Genomic DNA, 21,704 nt, shown 5'->3' with positions numbered 1-21,704 from the left:
AGCCAGCTGCAGACACCAGTTGTGTGACCCTAGGCAAATCACTTGACTTTGTTTGCCTCAGTTTCCTCATCTGTAAAATGAGCTGGAGAAGAAAATGGCAAACCATTCTAAGTATCTTTGCCAAGAAAACCCCAAACAGAGTCGCAAAGAGTCGAACAGGACTGAAATGACTGAACAGCAATAACAAATGTATTGTTAGGTATCATGCTGTATCTGATGAACTGAGTTCAAATCCCCCATCCCTCATCTGTAAAATGAAGGGGTTGGACTCGTTGAAACATGACTGTAATTAGTCATCTTCTTGTAATCATTAGTTGAATAAAGAAAAATATACAACTCAAATAAATGAAGTGAATACCATTGTTGTTTTCCTCAGCATGTTACAGTCAGGGTCTTCTGGAATGTGGCGATGGCCAGTGCATCCCCAGCGCTTTCCGGTGTGATGGTGATGAGGACTGTAAAGATGGAAGTGATGAGGAAAACTGTAGCCACAGTGAGTGTGTACCATGTGCCTCTCTTCAGAAAATTGTGGTTGGGTTGTCAGCACTCCCTAAAGGGAATCTTTGTTCTTTAAGAATGAAGAATTCCTGATTAGATTTACGCTAAACTTAACAATCCAGCATACCTTTGTAAATTAGTCTGCTTATGGAGAATACATTATATCCCAGAAGCACTGCTGGGCTAGAAAATATTTGTAGTAATAAATGTGACTTTCAGTTAGCTTTCCCCTAGTCTTGGTATTTGATGCAGTGAAAACCAAAGATAAATAACAAACAAATCAAAACAAACTTAAACACAATTAAATATCTTGTGGGGGGAAAAGCAATGAGAAAAAAATGGATAGAGGGAAAAGATCCAAGTTTAGTCATTTTTCTTATTAGAATGGACAAATTAAATTCTAGAGACAGATCTAATCACTTCCTGAAATAGCCATATACCAAGAAATAATTTAATTCTTCATGGTTCTCAAGAAATAGATCTTGCATGGATTTCACCAAATGTCTGGTGTCCATATGGGAAACACTTTTTGGTGTCTGTACAAGCATCGCCAAGCATCACACAGGGTTGCCTGGGACTGAGTATAACTTTGTTCCTGGCATGTAAATGTTACTATACCAGATTTTAAGTATCCTACCATGGTGAGAATAATGTTTGTTGGGTCTCCTTTGTGACAAAACAGATTATTTACTCATTTATTCATTCCTTGGCATCATCATGGAGGAGGAGGAGGATTGTGTATGTTAAGAATAAAAATGAGAGCATTTGTGAAGTATTTTATAAATATGATTTCAGTTGATCTTCATAGCTATGATGTGGGGTAGGGGCTATTTGAGTCCCATATTATAGATGAGAAAACTGAGGCCTAAGGTGGAGGGGGGTGGGTCATATAGTTAACAAATGTTTGAGGCAGGATTCGGATCCAGATGTCCCTGACTATGAATATAGCCCTCTGCCTCAGTCACTGATCATCACAGAGGCCCAAGGATCATCATGAGGTTTACTGTGGAGTTAACTGGCAGGTGAAGGGGTGACACTATGAAAACATTTTTTAGTAGGTCCATAGATAGGAATATAAATGTATAAATATTATTTAGTCATTATATAGTCATATAAAATATGATTATTTTGTGTTTGTTATGATCTTTATATACATACACATGTTATACAAGGCTTTATTATTTTTGTTCTTGATGACACATCTGAAATTAAATATTGTAGGGAAGAGAGAAATTAGTAATTTATTATGATGATTTTTTAATCTACTAATGACTCTGCAATCACTAGATTGGTCAATGAGAAAAACATAGCTTCCGCATAGCTTAAGGAAAAGTAATTAGGGCATATTCTGACATTACAACTGTCATTCATTTGGAAACCAGAAACCTGATGCTCAGCTCATCCCAGCTGGGTTTATGATTCTTTCCAAAGACATAAGAGAAAAAAGATTGATAGCAGCTGCAGAAGACATGGGCTATGATAAAATGCTTATATCTTATTGGTGTTGGGAATGTATTTATTACTCAAACAAAGACGTCTCTTAGAGAAGAGCAGAGTTGGAAGGAAATAAAATTTTAGGACAATTTCAAGACTTGTGCAAAGACCTTTTGAATTGAATGTTCTAATTATGTGCAAAAAGCCATGATTTTGTGTAATATAGCATAGAACACCATTTTTTTCTATTAAAAACAATACTTTCCCAGAATGTGTTAATATGCATTTCTCCCTCTTAATACAACCCTTTTGGAATATCTGGTATTTAGCACTTAATTCTTTTACATGGGTTTGTTCAATCTGAGGCCAGTATTTTTGGATTTTGTCCAGATATGGAAGTAGTGGGTGAGTCAGAAAGGAAATTCTCATTATAGAGCTTCTCCGTTCCCCATCCTTACAGGTGGTTCTTTGAAACCCCTCATATCAGAATGCAAATAATTTAATGATGATTAAAGCAAATGTGACATCACATATTTGCTTCCCTCCTTTCCTGTCTCTCCCTCCCCCCTCTTTCAGGCCAGACCCCATGTCTAGAAGGTGATCAGAAATGCATCTACAATTCCTGCTTTGATGCATGTGGTGGGAGTTCCCTTTGCGACTCTGACAGCAATCAGACCAACTGCAGTAAGTAGTGAGGCAATGAGTGTGTCACTGTCTGCCTATGTCTTTTCGGCTGCTTTCATTTGCATTGTCTTTAAGATGGTGTAATCCAAAATGAGGAAATTCATTTCAGCTTATTATTTAAGGAAAGACGCTGGTCTTGATTAGGCTAAATCAAAAGCAAATGTCATCGTGATCTGGGGTCTAAATCTGTGCTTTCCATTACTTATTATATTCATCCCAACGTCTCCTGTACATGCATGACTTTACTTGGGAGCAGATGCTATTTTCCTTCCAATTTGAAGCATAGCTTAGGAAAAAAATTTATGAAGACTTTATCCAAGACACAAACACTTAATACTGACATAATTTTTTGAGGGGGTGGCAATCTAGATTAAAGAAGAGTAGTCATTTCTACTTTTCTAGTATATTGCAGAGCTATAAGGATGTCTGAGGTAAAAGGTCCAAATGACCTAAGCAGGTGGCTTTTCTTCAATAATGCATATTAAAGAAGACCATTGGAGCAGAGGGCTGATGTCCAGCGGGTGGGCTGGCTGCTGCTGCTATTGAGCTTGGGGCTGGGTAGCCTCCTTCTGGGCTTGACAGAAGCTCTGAGCCCCACCGAGATGCTGTTGGTCATATACTGTGATGCATTAGCAGAACATAGTGCTCATGGGAAGCACCTTCGGCATCCTATTGGTTGCTATGATCCTTATGGTCATTCATGTCTACAAGCCCATTCACACAGGAATTTTGCAAACCCCTTTTGGGAATATGATAAGAAGTGGTGCATGGAGGACCACTGGAGCAACTGGGATCAGAACCCGAGTACCTGAAAACCACACATGCTCTTAAGCTAGACAAATGGACTTTACAGCAAGAGCTTCCCCTCATGATCAAATGATTTAGAGAAACCAACCACTAAACGAGAATTTTTTTCTAGGCACCATATGTAAATAATCAGACAAGTAGAGATTTTTGCTCTTGGTGTGATTAGTAGAAGACAGACCTGAATCATCAAAGTGTACTGTAAAGAAAATAAGTTTACTTTTGGTAGTATCTGAAAGAGCTCTCTTAGAATGGATTAATCAGTAATGTTGGCATATATTAATAAGGAGAACTCAAACTAGCTTTTCTTAGGATTCCTGTTCTCTCAGATGGAAATGAAGAATGAGAACAGCAAATTTCTCTTTCGTGGACAAGTTGGTGGTTGACCTAGTAAAAGTAAGAGTGCAAAGCCTTTTTCAGATAGCTTGCATAACTGTGCACACTTGACTATTGCATTCCTTTCTTCATTCTCAACTTCACACTAACACTTCCCCTTAAAAGTGGCAACATAATTTAGCAAGGTATGGCACATACACCTGAATGGCAGTGATGTTTAACTGGAAATATTAAGTATGTCTCTGTGTGCTTGTTTTCCTCTTAAGGCATTGAATCCCATTTAATAGCTAAGGTCCAGTATTGTAAAGGTTTGTAAAGACCTATAGCTAAGGCCTTAAATATTGTGGGGAAGAGAGACAATAGATAGGAATTTATTTAAGATGAAGACTTAAAATTTTCACTAGAAAAAAAGTGTTCAGATAGGCACTATGATGATGCTCAGAAGTCAAGTGTAACACTTTGCATCTAGAAAGCATTACCTTAAAAATGGCTAGCAAGCTTTAAATTTAAATTTAAAAATCTAAAGTCAGAGACTCAGAATAAACTTTGCCCCAACAAATCCTGTAGAATACCTTTAAAGAAAGCTGGAGGGAAGCTATGTGGCGCAGTGGATAGAGCACCAGCCCTGGATTCAGGAGGACCTGAGTTGAAATCCAGCCTCAGACCTTTGATATTTACTAGCTGTGTGACCCTGGACAAGTCACTTAACCCCAATTGCCACACACACACACACACACACACACATACACACACACATACACAAAAGAAAGCTGGAGCTCCAGCCTTGAGCAGTCCTGGGTTGGAAGGGTAAGTAAAGGCAACTGAAGGGCAACTCTGCATGTCCACTGTGTATGGTGGATATGAGTGTTTACACAGATTTAATCTTAACTCTTTGTAAATGCTGCTGTTATTTTGTACTGTTGGAGCAAACTGGACAGATTTTTGTTTTGTTTTTCAAATACGACAATTATTCTGCAAGTACAAAAGCGTCATTAGTATTTATTGGAAAAGTGCTAGATTTAATTATTTTGATGTCAAAATGTTTACTTTATGCCTCATTTGAATATAACCCTGGCTTTTTGTTGGGGGGGGGGACAGACTCACTAGAGCAGGGGTTCTTAAATGGGCCCATGGACTTTTAAAAAATATTTTTATAACTATTTTAATATAATTGATTTCCTTTGCAATCCAGTGCTTAGCACAGTGTCTGACACATAATAGATACTAAATAAATGCTTGTTGACTTAATCTTAGATATTTCATCTTATGAATTTTGAAACATTCTTTTGAGAAAGGGTCACTAGGCTTCACAAACAGAAAAGAAAAAAGATTAAGAAGCCCATGCTCTGCAGAGTGAACCAGGCAGGGGAAGTCATTGGAAGGATCACATTGGCACTGATCTTGAATGTGAAAAGAGCCAGAAGTCCAGGAGGGCTTGGATTTGGAATCAATAGCTCTTCTTCTTGGCCTTGTCCTTCCTATCATCATGGTCTTTCATTTGTTCTGCAACTTCTTGGATTTATTTCCTTGCCCAGCTTGAAGCTGGAAATTTGTAACTGGGATGATCTGCTAGCCTGAAGCCGAATACAGCCTGTCACAACTGCACACAATTCTGGACCGAGATGTGAGAGGGTCAGGGAAAGGAGAGAGGAAATAACCAAAACCCTGGCAGATACACTTTTGGACATCTTCATTTATTAAGCAATCAGTTTGTTAGAAAACTTCATCCTGTTAGGACAACACAGTGGCTTTCACAACAAGTGGGTATGGTTATGTCTTGAATATGTGTTGTCATTTTATTCCAGAATTTTATTTTTTTCCTAATTTCCTGAATTTGCTATTTCCCTTCTCTTCCCACCCCCACCTTGGAACTTTGCAAATCTCTTTCCTTGCTTTACTATAAGCTTAAAATGAGTCATTTGGAATTGGGGCATTCATATCATTGAAATATGCACTTAATGGGAAATTTTTCAATTCTGGAGTCAGAGGAGCTGCATTCAAATGCTGACTGCTACTTTGTCTGGGCCTTACTTTCCTTATTTGTAAATTGAGGGGATTGGCGTGATTTTATTCAGCTCTAAATCCTATGACATTACAAACACTTATTACTGTCTTCCTACTAATCCTTGCTGCTGTCATACCATATAACCAATAAGAAAGGGTATACATGTTAAGAGTCATGTAATTTGTTAGTTTGTTAGCCACCTTATTAGTAGCTAGCAGCAAGGGCATTTTTATAATGCTCTAAGGCTTAATCCTCGTATCAACCCTATGAGTTTGGTGCTATTATTATCCCCATTTTCCAAATGAGGAAACCGAGGCTAAGATGTTAAGTGAACTTGTCCCTGGCTACACAGGATTCAAACTCAAGTCTTCCTGGCCTCAAGTCCAGCATCCTATCCATAAAGAGATATAACTGCCTGCACAGCTACCATTTGTATAGCAATTTAAGGAGTGGATTAAGGATTTAGCACTTTACATTTGTTATCTCATTTTTTCCTCTAAACAACCATGTGAGGTAAGGATTATCGTCAGCCTCATTTTACATATTGGGAAGCAGAGGCTGAGAGAGGTTAAGTGACCCTCCCGGAGTCACACAGATAGTAAGTGTCTGAAACAGGCTTTCTTGATTCCAAATCTAGAGCTTTATCTACTATGCCACCTACCTTACGTAAATACTGGGAAATTAAAAACTTTCCTCTTAGGTGAATCTTGTTTTCCTCTATTTATGCTATGCTACCAAGTACAAGTGACATGCAATGCCTGGCATGTAGCAGGCATTAAATAAATGTCCGCTTAATGAATAGATGCAGGTGCTTACTTTATACCTTAGAGCAGAAGACTCAAACACTGGGCAGCCCCCCAGTCATGTTCTGGATTCAGTTAAAATGTAATTGGGAAATAATTAACAAAATAAGTTAAAATACAGTAGAACATAGTTAATGTTGGTATGTGGTTTTCTAAGTCAATAAGAGGTCAGCAAAGATCCTTATGTATGATTTAAATGGTTCCCCTTTCTATCTAAGTTTGACACCATTGTCTTAGAGATGCCTATCTTTATGTCTTACCAGTCTTTTGAAACCATTTAAGATACTTTCTTATTGCTTGATACTTTGCAGAGGTAGGCAGTGACTAGTAGCAAGTATTTGTACAGCATTTTGAAGTTTATAAGACATACAGCTTATTTTATCTCGATTGATTTACACAACGGTTCTGTGAGGTAGGTAGGACAACTACTGTTATGCTCATCTTAAAGATGAGGAAATTGAAACCCCAAGAAATTAACTTGCCTAAAGTTTTTAACTTAGATCTTAGGGTTCCAAGAGTCTAGAGGTCTTTAGTACTTGTCCTCTGTGCTGCCTTTCATGAACTCTTCATGTAGCTAAAGAACCTTAATGAATCAATACTTGACTTTCTGGACAGGAAAAAAAAAGTGATCTATTTATAGGTACTCATGATTTTTGGAATACAGTTACATTGGGTTTGAGGCATTATTAATTTGAGCAGTACCCTGAAAGTAGCCCTAATTCCTGAGTCACCATTCCATTAGAAATCTGAAGGTTGAGCTATAGTCCCAAGTTTCTGTCACCATCCTTTTGTCACATAGAATCCAAACCTATTAGGATTCCTGGTAGGTGAATCTTGTTCTTGCAACCCAGGGAAGTATCTGGCAAGCTCAATAGAAGTACCTAACAGGATCTAGCCCTGGATTTTGCGTCAAACCTGCTGATTTCTTTACCACCTATGTGACCTTGGGTAAGTCATCTATCTCCCTGGGCCAAAATTCTCATTTGTAAAATGGAATAGTTGGATTTGATGATGTTTAAGGTGACTTCTAACTTTTCATTTTTTCAACTTATGATGTTCTTCACCTTTCCAAAGTGTTCTGATTGATAGAACAACATTGTTGCATAATTCCTCCTCTTATTTTTCCTAGCAGAATATCTGGAAGGGCAGAATTGGGGGAGTGTTATGCAAGTGAGCTTGGTCTACAATTTCCAAGTCCCATTATGGTCATGGTGCCATGGTAACAAATTCTTATTAGAATTTATAATGGGATTATCCCCTAATGAGTTTAATTCCTGACAAGTCCATTTGTAGGATAATAAGATTAAAGTCTTGACGTGGTCAAATGAATTCATTTGTTACAAGGTAGACTTCTGTTGGTGTGAGGGGAGCCATGGAGAATTTTTGAGGGTGCAGGGAATATTTTGGAAGTAAAAATGATGTTTAAAATAGAAAAATGCATTAACAAACTATCTAAAAATAGAAAAGTTAATAGGCTCAAAAAAGACTGAAGTCTTGAAAACATCATTTTGATAAACCGAGAACTTGAAATTAAATTATAAACCAAACCTCTGTATCCCTTGTTCCTTATTGCTTTGGAGAATATGTGTGAAAATAATATGAAATATAAAGTGCTTAAGCATTCAGACAATGAACTTTGAGTAATCTATGTCCCATCAAGCACTGAACAGCATTTGGTGTGTATGTATATTATATTTCATCTAGGACTGAAAAAATTCACAGCAAAAGTTATTAAAAATAGCTTTTGAAGATTGAAGTTATTCTGAAACTCCCAAGGGTTTATCCATTCATTTATTCAAAAAATATGCATTTTAAAGAGTACTATGTGTAAGAATAACGCCTATCATACCCTCCGTAAAAAGAAAAAAAGAAAAAAAAACTATTGCCTTTTCAACATGCTTAAATGTTTGTGCTGAGATCTCCCTCTAGTGGCAGGCTCCAATGAAAGGCATGAAAAAGTCAGTCCTTGAGATGAAAAAAACTTGTCATGTCAGTTACAAAATTTAGGGATGACAGGTATGTGGACAGCTCCTCTCATGTAAAAATACGCGCAGAATAATTTGTGAAGGTCTCAGATTCAAATATGATACTAGAAGTGTTCAAGCAGAGGTTTCAGTATGTGGAAGCAATCAATCAAAAAGCACTGTTAGAAGCAATTACTACAAAAAAGAATTCTTAAAAATTTTAGAAAGAAAGAAAGAAGCAATTACTAAATATCAGGCACATGGTAAGTGCTGGGGATACAGAAACAAATGTATAGCCCCTGACATCAAGGACCTTCAATTGAAATGGAAGAGATAACATATGTAAAAGACAAGATAGAAGAGGACAAATGCGCAGTGGATAGAGCACCGGCCCTGGAGTCAGGAGTACCTGAGTTCAAATCCGGCCTCAGACGCTTAATACTTACTAGCTGTGTGACCCTGGGCAAGTCACTTAACCCCAATTGCCTCACTAAAAAAAAAAAAAAAAGTTAAACTAGGTAATCTCTATACTATGTTCTAGTGCTAAAGTTCTGAAGTTCTTTCAAAGGACCAATCAACATTTATGCATTAAGCAAAAATCTATCAATTACTATACGATGATACCGTTATCCCCTAACTCTAAATAATATTTCATTGTTAGAGTTCATTCTAGTTCAGTGCATCACACCCCATCTCTCTACCCACAAAGTGACTGCCAAACTTCAGGCCTTCATCACCTGGGCTACTCCAGGCGACCTCCTAGTTGGTTTCCCTTACTTGTCTCCCTACCCCTATCCATCCACATGACTGTCAAAATCATTTTCCTAAGTACAGATTGGTCATGTTCCTCCCTTTCTCAGTAAGCTTAAGTGGCATTTGTTGTCTCTAGTATAAAATACAAACTCCTCTACTTGGATTTTAAAGTCTTTACAACTTGGCTCCAGCCTATCTTTCCAACCTCATTATATATTATTTCCTTTCTCAAACTCCATAGTCCAGTCTAACTGGCCTCTTCCTTCCTGACATAGATTCTATCTTCTTTCCCTGTAATGTTGCATTGGTTTTTTCCCCATGCATGTAACGTATCCTTTTCTCACCACTTTTTCCATGTAGAATCTTTCATGTTCTTCAAAGCATAGCTCATATACCATCTTTTATTGAAGTCTTCCTCATTCCCCCTACCTGCTACTGTCCTTCCCTTGTAACCACTTTTATTTGATTATTTATTTGATCGGTACTTAATTTGGCTTCATTCTATATATACTTAAGTAGCACCTATTCTGGGCTACTACCCTGACTTCCACTCACACTTTTTGCTTGGGACCCCAGTTGGTGGCTGTTACTTTGAGTTTTAGGATGCTATCTGTGTGGCTGTTCTTCCAAAAGTATTGTTTATGAGCCCCTACTGGTGTGCTTTGTATCGAGACAGCCAGTAGATGTCACTAACTTGAGTAAAACACTTCCTAAGATGGCATAGGAAAAACAGTAGTAAGAAAAACATTCCCTTTATAAACTTGGGATGCACTCTCCCACAAATACAGCTTATGTAGGAAGAGTGAGTAAAAACTTAGAGTATACCAGTAAGGAGGCATACATGTAGAGAACACATGTGGCCAAAGATATTCACTCGCTTGTAGTACTGACAAAACTTTCTTAGTAGAAACATAACCAAACTTCCTCCCTGGGGACAGTGTATCTGATGGATGGGGTTTTCATCTGCCCTCCTAGAGTCTGCTTCTTGAAGGATATGACTTCTCTTTTTACTATGTCACCTAGGTGGCTCAATGGATAGGCTACTCAGTCTGGAATCAGGAAGACCCGAGTTCAAATCTTGCCTGAGACAGTTACTAGGTGGATGACCCTGGGCAAATTATTTAACCTCTGTTCACCTCAGCTTCCTCAAATATATAACAGAGATAATAATAGTAGCTACCTTGCAGGAATGTTTTAAGGATCAAATAAGATAAAGCACTTAACAAGTGCCTGGCACATAGTAGGTGTTCTATAAATGCTTATCCCCTTCTCTTCCCTTCCTACTCTTGTCATTCCACAGCCAGTTCTCTCCCCTCCTTTCAGAGGTAATGCTCCTTGAAGCTGTTTACAGCCTTGGGTAACTGCATCTCTGTTACCAATGTCTGTCTATAATACGTGTGTCTCCTTCACCCACTGTGCTTTGAACTGTCTGTAATTGAATCTCCAAATGTTTTTCATCCCTCTGGGCTATTATCCTGCTGCTAGGAACTGTGGCTGATAGGGTGGGGAGAGAGGTCTCCTCCTATCCCCAAGACTTATTGCCTTTAAGGGACCAGGTTCTTCTTCAACCAGTGGTTCCTGCCCCTGATGTCTCCAGGGTTTAATTATTTAAAGCCCTGTGTTGTCATGGCTTCTTATTGTTCATTCAATGATTTTCCTCCTTTCTGGCTCAATCAGAGACAGATGTTCACATATTCATAAAAGGATAACAGGATGTTAACACTTTGTTAACTTATTGCATCCTGTGACTATATTGGCTGAGCCGGGGGTGCGGAATCAAATTCCCTCTCCCTTATACTTACATATGTACTTGTTGTCTCTCCCAGTAGAAAGTAAGACCCTCAAGAAAAGGACTTGTTTCATATTTTTTGTATTTGTATACCTGGTGCCCAGAACTAGCCTGTAATGTTGTAGGCATTCGATAAATGCTTGTTGGTTGAATGATTGCTAAGGGACAGGAAGTTTTCCATATAGCAAAAAAGTTGTTGTGTGTTGTATTTTACAGAGATTAAAAAGTTTAAGCTTCACCTCTCTGACCAAACCTCATATGGAAAAAAAGCTAGTAGAATCAACTGAAGAACTTTCCTGAACATACATGTCTTTTTGCCTCAAACATATTCATTTGGACATTTTTTTCTGTAGTAACTTTGATTTGCAGATCTTTAACTGATGACTTGTAATTGAGGGGCAGTGAAGTGTAGTGACTAGAGACCTGCTCTTGGAGTCAGGAAGAATAGCATTCAAGTGCCACCTTTGACACATATTGGCTGTGTAACCCTGGGTAAATCATCAAATCTTTCAGTGCCCCAGACAACTCCATAAGATTCCAAGTTTCTTTTTTATTTTTAAAAATGTATTTAATATTTTATTACATGTAAAAACATTTTTAAACATTTAGTTTTTTTTAAATTTTGAGTTCTAAATTCTCATTCTCATTCTCTCTCTCTCTCTCTCTCTCTCTCTCTCTCTTCCTTCCTTCCTTATTGAGAGGGCAAGCAATTTGGTATAGGTTATAAATATGCAGTCTAAGACTATTAAGTTTCAAAGAAGATGCCAATCTATACTGATGGAGGAGGTTCCTGGTTAGGTAAACAAAAAAGAATACCAAAAAACTCTTAAATTACAATCTTGTAGCCTGATTTTGAAATATATGAGGGAGACTTGGGTGCTAAAATGTCAGTTTATTTTCCAGTATGATAAAATTCCCTGGTTTTTATGTTAGTATTTTGCTTTTTTCCCTCTTTGTAGAACTATAGGTTTGGACAATTATGAGTAGATTTGTTCAAATCTAATGAATGGAATACTTAGAAAGTGAGAATTAATGTAATTTCTAAGCAGTTAGAGGGGAATAACATTAGATAAAACAGAAAAAAAAGAAAGACTATAAAATCAAGTTTTTAATACTCAACCTAGGGTCAAGATAGTACTGTGTTACTTGAAATCATCTTTAATCATTAGAGAAGACTGTTCTTACATTTTAGTACTATCTATTCTTTTAAAAACCTGATACCTTTTCTTTTTTAGATTACATTCATTTCTGAATGCATGCCTCTCATTCTTTGTGAATCTTCTCCTATGACAAAAATTTGAAAAGAAAAGGAAAACATTTCAGCAAAACCAACCATTACATCTGCCTCACATGACAGCATTCACAACACTCCAGTTATAGTTCCCCACCTCTCCAATAAGAGGGGTGGGGTGGGGAAATTGCATTTTCTCATCTCTTCTTTAAGGAGCAACCGTGGCCACTATCATTATCATTATAATTACATGATGTTCAATTTAATTTTATTATTATAGTTGGTGTGTATATTGTTTTCTTGTTTATGCTTACCTCACGTTGTATCAGTTTGTATAAATCTCTATTCTAAAAAGAGATATCTTACAGTAGAATAAACACTGATTAGGACCTTCAATCTTGTGATGATTTTCCTGAATTGCCTGTTACTCTACATTTAAAACAAGCTGATATATATTCTCTCTTACTAGGTCAATGTGAACCAATCACCCTGGAGCTTTGCCTCAACCTTCCCTATAATTATACAAATTTTCCAAACTACCTTGGCCACAGGACTCAGAAAGAAGCTTCTATCAGCTGGGAGTCCTCCCTCTTCCCAGCCCTTGTTCAGACCAACTGTTACAAATATCTCATGTTCTTCGCCTGCACTATCTTGGTACCAAAGTGTGATCCACATACAAACCAGCACATCCCACCCTGCAGGTAATATCACTGAACCACTCCTAATTCAATCTGTGTTTTACCCTGGGGAGAATGAAGTTGTACGTTTTCAATTGTGTCTAATGAGGGGAATGTCATTAGGGAAATAAATTTATCAAAATATTAATTTAGGATAAATAAGAAGCAGCTTAGATATTTAAATTCAAGTCACTTCACTCAAGTACAAGATGAAGAGTTGTGAGATGCTGTTGTCTAAGTGCCTGCGTATTTAAGAGAATGAAATGTTTTATTGTTATGAATATGTACAAAGGTGAGCATTAGAAATGTTTTTGGAAATGTACAGTTGCAGAATAAATGCGACTTGAACTTCATACTAGTAAGTGGAAATTAGCATTTGATATGCAGACATAAATACCAGAGCACAAAAAGTGACATGGGGGATATCACTGAAGAACTGTATGATTAGAGAAGGGAATTTGGAAAAGTGCCAAAAGTGAGAGATAACAGAAGAACAGTCTGAGCTCTTCACCCAGAGGAAGGCTTCGAGCATTCTGGGTGGATCTTCGATGGAAGATCTCTAGAAGAACACAGATAAGAAATTGCAGAGAATTGGAATGTGGCAGATAAGTGATTCTCTGATCCATGGAGGGAGTTCTCACATTAGTGAGATGACACCTATTAAAGTATACACTGATGTAAATCATAGTTTACATAAATTATGTAGACCTAAAATGCATCCTCTAGGGAGGTGCCCATCTCCCTCTCCCTCCCTCTCCCTCTCTCTCCCTCTCCCCCTCTCCCCCTCTCCTCCTCTGTTCTTCTCTTCAGCTGTTTGTCACTCTAAACCTCCCTTTACCTCCCACACCTTCTGTCATGTTGTTGACTTTGGTCCCATTCTCTCAGAGCTAAGCCCATTACATTTTACCCCCCTGGGCTCTGCAATGCCATGAGGGTATTGTGGAGTCTCTTCTACCATCTACTCAAGTGCCAAACTGCTGTATGCCCCATTCTTAGGGTCCTCATTCTACTGAATCATTTGACCTTGGATTAGCTTTTACAAAGGGATGTTTACTTCAAAGATAGAGCAAGAAAAAACATTCATTCATTTCCCCCAACAGTTCAGGTGGCATAATCCACTCCTCTTCTCTACATATGTATATGCTTGTAAATAAGTTAAGAGGTTCTCAATTCAAACAAATAATTATAGTTGACACTAGAAGTGTAAGCATGACCCTAATTAGCTCATTTGCTAATAGCTATTCCCTATTACTGACTCCCTAAAATTGAATTTTTATCTGTGATAAAGATGTGATCATCAGAATCTCTCCCCTTCTTTCTCTTCTCCCCCCCCCCCACCCCTTACAGAAGGGAAGGGGAATTAGGTTTACAGTTTAGTTCAATTCCTACATAGCATTAATCCCAAAGAGTTCGAATGTATAGCCCAGAGCATACCCAGATTCTTGCTTCTCAGGGCTTTATTGTTGTTATTGTTCAATCATATCCAACTCTTCATGACACCATTTGGGATTTTATTGGCAAAGATACTGGAGTGGTTTGCTGTTTCCTTCTCCAGCTCATTTTACAGATGAGGAAATTGAGGCAAACAAGGTTAAGTGACTTGCCTGGGGTCACACAGCTAGTAAGTGTCTGAGGGCAGATTTGAACTCAGGAAGATGTCTTCCTAACGCTAGGATTGGCACTCTATCCATTGTGCCACCTAGCTTCTTAGTTGAGCAACAAATTATTTGAGCAACAAATGAGCTGTCTCTAACACCCAGCTTGGATTGTTGGAATTCTAGATCACAGACTCCCTTACTTAACAAGTACTTTTCCAGGCTGTACACTACTGTGTCCTGGGGCTTTCTGACTACCCTGGAATTTTTTAACCTTTTAGGGGATTTCTCCATTCTTACTAGCTCAGGGTATAGAGCTTTGCAAGCTTCACATGCCCTTGTTTGTCTCTGGTCATACTAGAACATTAAACTGGATTAGCGCTTGGGTATATGTATATGTGTTTGTGTGGTGATGGGGACTGCCCATTACTTTTGAGCTTCTGGCTGATCTCTTGTAGAGTTCCCAGGTGGAAGAAGAAATTTATTGTAGTTTCTCATTGGATTTATCATTATTTGGTCTGGAGAGAACTTCAGGAATTAGCTGGAATATGTAGATGGGAATTGCTTGGTTTGTGTTCCATTCAGGAGCTATTTTGGCAGGAAGTTCCTGCATAAGGCATTTTAAATACACATATTTCTCTGTACTTATTAATGTTCATCGTGTGTCCTTTCTTTCTTTTTTTTTCTGGTGAGGCAGTGAGGGTTAAGTGACTTGCCCAGGGTCACACAGTTAGTGAGTGTCAAGTGTCTGAGGCTGGATTTGAACTCAGGTCCTCCTGAATCCAGGGCTGGTGCTTTATCTACTGTGCCACCTACCTGCTTCCCCTGACCCCCACCATGTCCTTTCTTAAGTAGATTATAATTTCACAAGTTTGTAGATTTTATCTTATTCTTAGTTAATAGGACACATATATGTTGAGTTGGGAATTTAAATATTTAACACAATTAGTACTTATCTATTATATTGAGAGATCATCTAGTCCAAATGGGGCCCAGGTTTGCCTTAGGTCTCACAGATAGTAAATAGCAGAGCCAGGATTTGAACTCCGGTTTCCTGAGTCTAGTCTGGTCTTCTTTCCGGTATACTGCAACGATTGGAATGATGCCACCTGCTGGAGACTTACTGTAGGAAAGCTCCACCATGAGGAGAAGGCCTCTGAGGGCAAGGCGTCAGGAAGTGATGTTTGCTTGTGGGAGGAAGAGGGGGCGAGTCTGACGCTCTTGCTCTTTTTCCTCAGGATGCTGGTGGAGAGTGGAGTTAGAAATGCGCTCTCCCTTTGATAGATGAATCTAGGCTTTTCTCTCTATCTTCACCAAATCCTTATTCTCCTTAATAAATGCTTAAAAGTCTAACTCTTGCTAAAGCTTATAATTTATTGGCGACCACTCATTAGATATTTTAGACAGAATAGCTAGAATTTTAGCCCCTTACAATACCAAACTGCCTCAGAGTGTTTTCTTTTTCTTTTCTTTTCTTTTCTTTCTTTCTTTTTTTAGTTTTCAACATTTATTTTCATAAGATTTTTAGTTCCAAATTTTTCTTGCTTCCCTCCCTCCTCCCCAAGACAGAAAGCAGTCTGATATAGGTTATATATGTACAATCACATTAAACACATTTCTGCATTGTGTGTTTTCAATAGAGAGTATTGAATCGGTGTTCATTTTTAAGATGTTCTTGTCAGACATAACCATCATATAGGCTTCAAGGATTACAACTGAGGGTCCTAGTAACTTGTCCCTAAAAACTATTGAATTTCACATGTTACTATAAGCCAGTTTCAATCATGTTGCAGAGAATAAAACAAATAGATATTATTCATTTCCCTGTTTCAAAAAATCCCCAAACATTTGCTTTTAAAGGAATTACTTTATGAATTACTCTGTGAAGTCATGAAGTTTGGTTTACTCTGTATTATCTGAACCTTTAAAAGGGCTTTATTATTCTATTTTCATGAACTTGCTCATTTTGATCCCATAAATGAATATATTGGTATTTGCTGTATGGGTCTTAAAAAAAATTTGCTTTTGTCTTTGGAAGAGCTAATAAAGCTTCACTCCTTTAAAGGAGATATTTTTAATAAGAAAAATTCTCTTATAGGATAGTCAGACATGTTTTCAGTTTGTCACACATCTCAGTCTATTTTTTTAAAAATCAACTAAATGCTTTGAATTTGTCAACATTTCAAATACTTTTCCAAGCAGGTATTTTTCTCAAAGATCTTCAATTATCCCTAGGTTAAGGAAAATTTAATACTCACACATTTCCTTATGGACAGGTAGAAAAAGAGTTCAGTGGAAAGAACAAAGGATTTTGAGTTAGCCTGGATCTGCTGATTCCTACCTGTGAGTCATTGGTCAAGTCATTGACTGTCTCTGGAGTTCAGTTTCTTAGGGCATGCGTCAAAATAAGGGATTAGAGTCGTTGGCCTCTAATGCCCTTGCCATAGCAAAATTCATCAGATTTAGATCCCAAGGAGCTCCTTGAGGTCTTGGAAGGACTGTTTTTTGCTTTTTGTATTCCAGGGCTGAACACAGTACCTGGCAAATAATAGGTGCTTAATAAATATTTATTAACTGATTGATGATGATCAAATTATTATATGGACTAATTTGCATCTTCAAAACCTCATCTATAATTGCTATTTTTCTTTAGAAATGAATATTGGTTTCCTTTGGAAACCATTTTTCATATGATTTAATTTGGGTTGTTCTAATTATCTACATTATTCTACATTATCTAATTATCTACATAACAAAGTATTATTTGGATTGACAAAATTTAGCTTAAAACTCAGAACCCTTAGAGAATATGAGTTTAAAATTAGAATTCTTCTTGCTTTTTTGTGATTTGTAAATTTATTTTGTAGTCATAACATTTTAGAACTAAAAAGTCATCTAGTTAAGCCCCCCCCCCCTTTTTTTTGCAGGGCAATAGGGATTAAGTGACTTGCCCAGGGTCACACAACTAGTAAGTGTCAAGTGTCTGAAGCTAGATTTGAATTCAGGTCCTCCTTAATCCATTGCTGATTCTTTATCCACTGTACTAGCTGCCCCCTCCATTTTTTAAAAAAAGAAAAATTAACTGTAGCCCACAGAAGTTAAGTTCCTTACCCAAGGTCACATAGTGATAGAGCCAAGGATAGAATCTATGCCTGCTAATTCCTGGCCAATGAAATTACTTGTTTTTTTCTTTTTTTGTAGTTTGTTTGTTTTTTGGTGAGGCAATTGGGGTTAAGTGACTTGCCTAGGGTCACACAGCTCCAGATTTGAACTCAGGTCCCCCTGACTCCAGGGCCGGTGCTCTATCCACTGTGCCACCTAGCTGCCCCACTTGTTTTTTCTTGATCTACTCATGGAAAAACTATGCAGAAAGAAAAAATAGTTTACTTTTCTTCTATATTTGTAGGCAATGGGAACTATTCTGATATTAAGTGATCTCGTTTAATGAATGCTTTAAGAACAAAGTTCCTTTTAATAAAATTGACTTTCAGGTATGAGAGGTTGATATTGGCAGCAAGGAGGAGGAGTTAGTTACACTGTCTCAGACATAGGCCTTTTCCTGAGTCATAGCTCAGGCCTTGCTGAAGAACGGACTATGACTATGGGATTTATCCAGTTTGGTAACCTGGGATATGGAAGTCATCTGGATTATAGCCATACAGTCAAAGATTTGTATATTGTTAGAAGGTTCTTAAAGAAGAACTAGGGTTCATAAAGATGATCTCATCTAGCAGTTCTTAATATAGGATCCATTAAACTTGTATTTTTAAAAATCTCTGTTGATAAACTGCATTTCAATATGAGTTTCCTTTCTAATCATATTATTTTGTCCTTTCCATTTTAAAAGTTATTCTAGGGGCAGCTAGGTGGCGTAGTGGATAAAGCACTGGCACTGGATTAAGGAGGACCTGAGGTCAAATCTGGCCTCAGACACTTGACACTTACTAGCTGTGTGACCCTGGGCAAGTCACTTAACCCTCATTGCCCCGCCAAAAAAAACCAAAACAAAACAAAAAAGTTATTCTGAGAAGGGGTCTATAGGCTTCACCAAACTGTCAGCAGGGGTCTGTGATACAAAGAAAGATTAAGAATCTCTGATTTTATCCAACCTCCTTATTTTACACAGGAAAAAACTCACATCTCTTGGTGTAAAGTAACTTGCCTAGTGTCACATAATGAATTAGTAGAAGGGGTGAAACCAGAGTTAGTCTCTTGATTCCTAGTTCACAGCTCTGTCCGTGGGAATATCCTTTCATGCTTGTCCTCAGCTTAGCTGGATAGTGGATCATTCAAAGATGGGCCAGAATGCCCCCTGGTTTGGAGACATGAATCTACCTTTAACCATACCTGGAGGAGAGGGGCAGAAGGGAGTGCCTCAAGAAAGCATGATGAAAGGGGAATCCTCCTCCTGGCATGCATCCCTGTGCCTTTTGGAATACTTCTAAGTCTGGTATCAGAGAGTGAAGTGAGTTGCTAGAACACACCCTCTTAGGAAAAATAGTTTAGTATATTGGCCAGCAAATATCACGGACCAATGCTTGCTATAAATGTGAAGCCCTCACAGATGTTGCTGGCCTCTGACTTTTTTTTTGCCTGTGTAGGACACTCTGCGAGCATTCCAAAGAACGTTGTGAGTCTGTGCTCGGGATTGTGGGTCTTCAGTGGCCTGAAGACACAGATTGCACTCAGTTTCCAGAGGAAAGTTCAGACAACCAAACCTGCCTAATGCCTGATGAAGATGTAGAAGGTTATTATTATTATTATTATTGTTGTTGTTGTTGTTTTGAGAATACAAAATGGTTGGTGCATGTCAGGTTCTTTAAGGTCTTATTTCTTCTCTTAATTTCTATCACCCTCACTGCCTCTTGACACTTAGGGCCCTTCTGTGAAATGTGACCATTTCTTTGCCTTTTTTAGGGGTAGTAGTAAAAATGAAGATTGATGCAGGCACCCATGATGCAAACACCTGATTATGAACATTTCTTAATATAAAAATGGCCTCTGAAAAGACATCCAGTGATGGAATCCCTCACACCTTCTTACCCGGGTTCGTTAGGACCTCAGAAGGGGGAGGAGCCCTTTCTTACTCCTGGGAGGTAGGATGGATAATTCACTTGCTCCCCAAAGTTGTGGAGGGCAGGAAGGATTACTCTCTCTTAACCAGGATAGCAGTTGTGAGTGGATTATAAGAATCATAGATTTAGAGCCCAGTCTGGAATGTAAACTCTGAGAGAGCAATCTGCTGTATTCTCTTTGTGTTTGTCACAGCAGGGAGCCAGATTGCCCCTCCCACCTCTCACCCCATTATTTCTTACAGGCTAAACTGGTAGTCAGGGCATTTAAGAGTCTGGCTCGGGGCAGCTAGGCAGCGCAGTGGATAAAGCACTGGCCCTGGATTCAGGAGTTCCTGAGTTCAAATCCGGCCTCAGACACTTGACACTCACTAGCTGTGTGACCCTGGGCAAGTCACTTAACCCCCATTGCCCCACAAAAAAAAAAAAACAACAAAAAGAGTCTGGCTCTGTCCTACAGAGTTCCATCTGATTCTATGATCTTTAATCTACCTGTATGCAGATACTATTTATCTGTAGGAAACACAGTTCTACCTTTGTTATTGAAATTTCTTTCTAGAATTATGTCTTGTTACACGTGGTAAGGATAAAACTACTGGTCTTGTTAATACTTCTCTTCATTGAGGTTAGTTTGCTCATCAAAGTAGTAATCACCATAATCCAGAAACAAACAAGAGAGAAACTTTATGGTTAATTCCCTAGCTCTGCAATTCCAGTTTTCTAAGCCAATTTTATCATTCCCTTATGATCTTCTCATTTCTCTACTCTGAATATCCCCTTGGACTCCATCATTTATATAATGCCAGGGTTACTTTCTTCATGCACTGTTTGACTTTGGTCCTTTTCTGGGGCTTTTCAATGATTTCCCATTTCTCAATGGATTAAGGTCAGAGTCTCCTTTAAAGGGCTTCACTTTGCAAAGTCTTGGAATTAGACCAAGGGTACTGAGTCTGAGTCTTAGCATTGATGCTTCCCAAACAGGTTATTGTAGAATAAATTGCTTTCACCTTTCAGGATAATTATGCTAACAGTGCTTCCTCACAGGATTATTCTGAGACAATTGTTCTAGAAACTGGAAAGTCCTATAGAAACCTATGCCATTATTGCCATGATCCCACAATAGTTTTCCTTCTCTGCCCTTCCTTACTTTCAGAGAAATTTGTTTCTTGGCGAATTGGAAGAGAATTAGCCAATTTTCCATGCTCTATCACTCTTGTCAACAGTGATTCCTTTTGTACTTAATACTATAACTCTGTTTAGATAGTATGAAAATGCTGATTAACTCAGTCTATGTCCTTATATTACTAGTCTCTTGTGGATTTTAGCTTATAAAGTCTCACAAGACAGGGATTGTATTAATTTAATGTGATTTGTACATGGCCTAGCACAATACCACAAATAAATAAGCATTTAATATATTTAAATTTCTTTTGCCCATTCTACTATAATGAATGGTTCCATATTGGTTCATTTTCTGGATAATCAAATAGCACTACTTTGCATAGCATATAGTTCACATTGCACTAATTTTGAAAAAAAAATAGTTATTTATTTTTAACATTCATTAAAAAAAAGTAAGTTCCAAATTCTCTTCCTCCCTCTTACCCCTCCCCCATCCATTGAGAAGACAAGCAATGTGATATCAATTATACATGTAAAATCATATAAAACATATTTCCAAATAACTATGTTGTTAAAAAAAAGTGAAAAAATTGAACTTCAATCTGCGCTCAGACTTTATCAGTTCTTTCTCTGGAGGTGAATAACATTTTCATCATAAGTCCTTTGGAATTATCTTGATCATTGTATTGATCAGAATAGCTAAGTCTTTCACAGTTGATCATTAATGCAATATTGTTTGTTACTGTGTACAATATTTGCCTGGTTCTGCTGATTTCACTCTGTAGCAGTTTATATAAATCTTCTTAGGTTTGTCTGAATCCATTCTGCTCATCATTTCTTATAGAACAATAATATTTCATCAAAGCATATACCTCAACTTGTTCAACCATTCCACAATCAATAGGCATCCATTCAATTTCCAATTTAAAAAAAAATT

At 37.8% G+C, this 21,704-nt stretch overlaps 1 protein-coding gene across 1 annotated transcript in view; it reads left to right on the top strand.

Moving 5' to 3' along the window:
- The window catches only part of CORIN (corin, serine peptidase), a 225,053-nt gene that overhangs the window by 165,990 nt on the left and 37,359 nt on the right, over nucleotides 1–21,704 (top strand). Inside the window, 4 exon segments of the mRNA XM_043972400.1 lie at nucleotides 377–493; nucleotides 2,509–2,616; nucleotides 12,771–13,002; nucleotides 19,175–19,320. Of these exon segments, the coding sequence (XP_043828335.1) occupies nucleotides 377–493; nucleotides 2,509–2,616; nucleotides 12,771–13,002; nucleotides 19,175–19,320 (603 nt within the window).

Source organism: Dromiciops gliroides, chromosome 6 (assembly GCF_019393635.1).
Source record: "Dromiciops gliroides isolate mDroGli1 chromosome 6, mDroGli1.pri, whole genome shotgun sequence".
In the NCBI taxonomy this organism is placed as follows: domain Eukaryota; kingdom Metazoa; phylum Chordata; class Mammalia; order Microbiotheria; family Microbiotheriidae; genus Dromiciops; species Dromiciops gliroides.
This window is presented reverse-complemented; position numbering and strand designations above follow the sequence as displayed.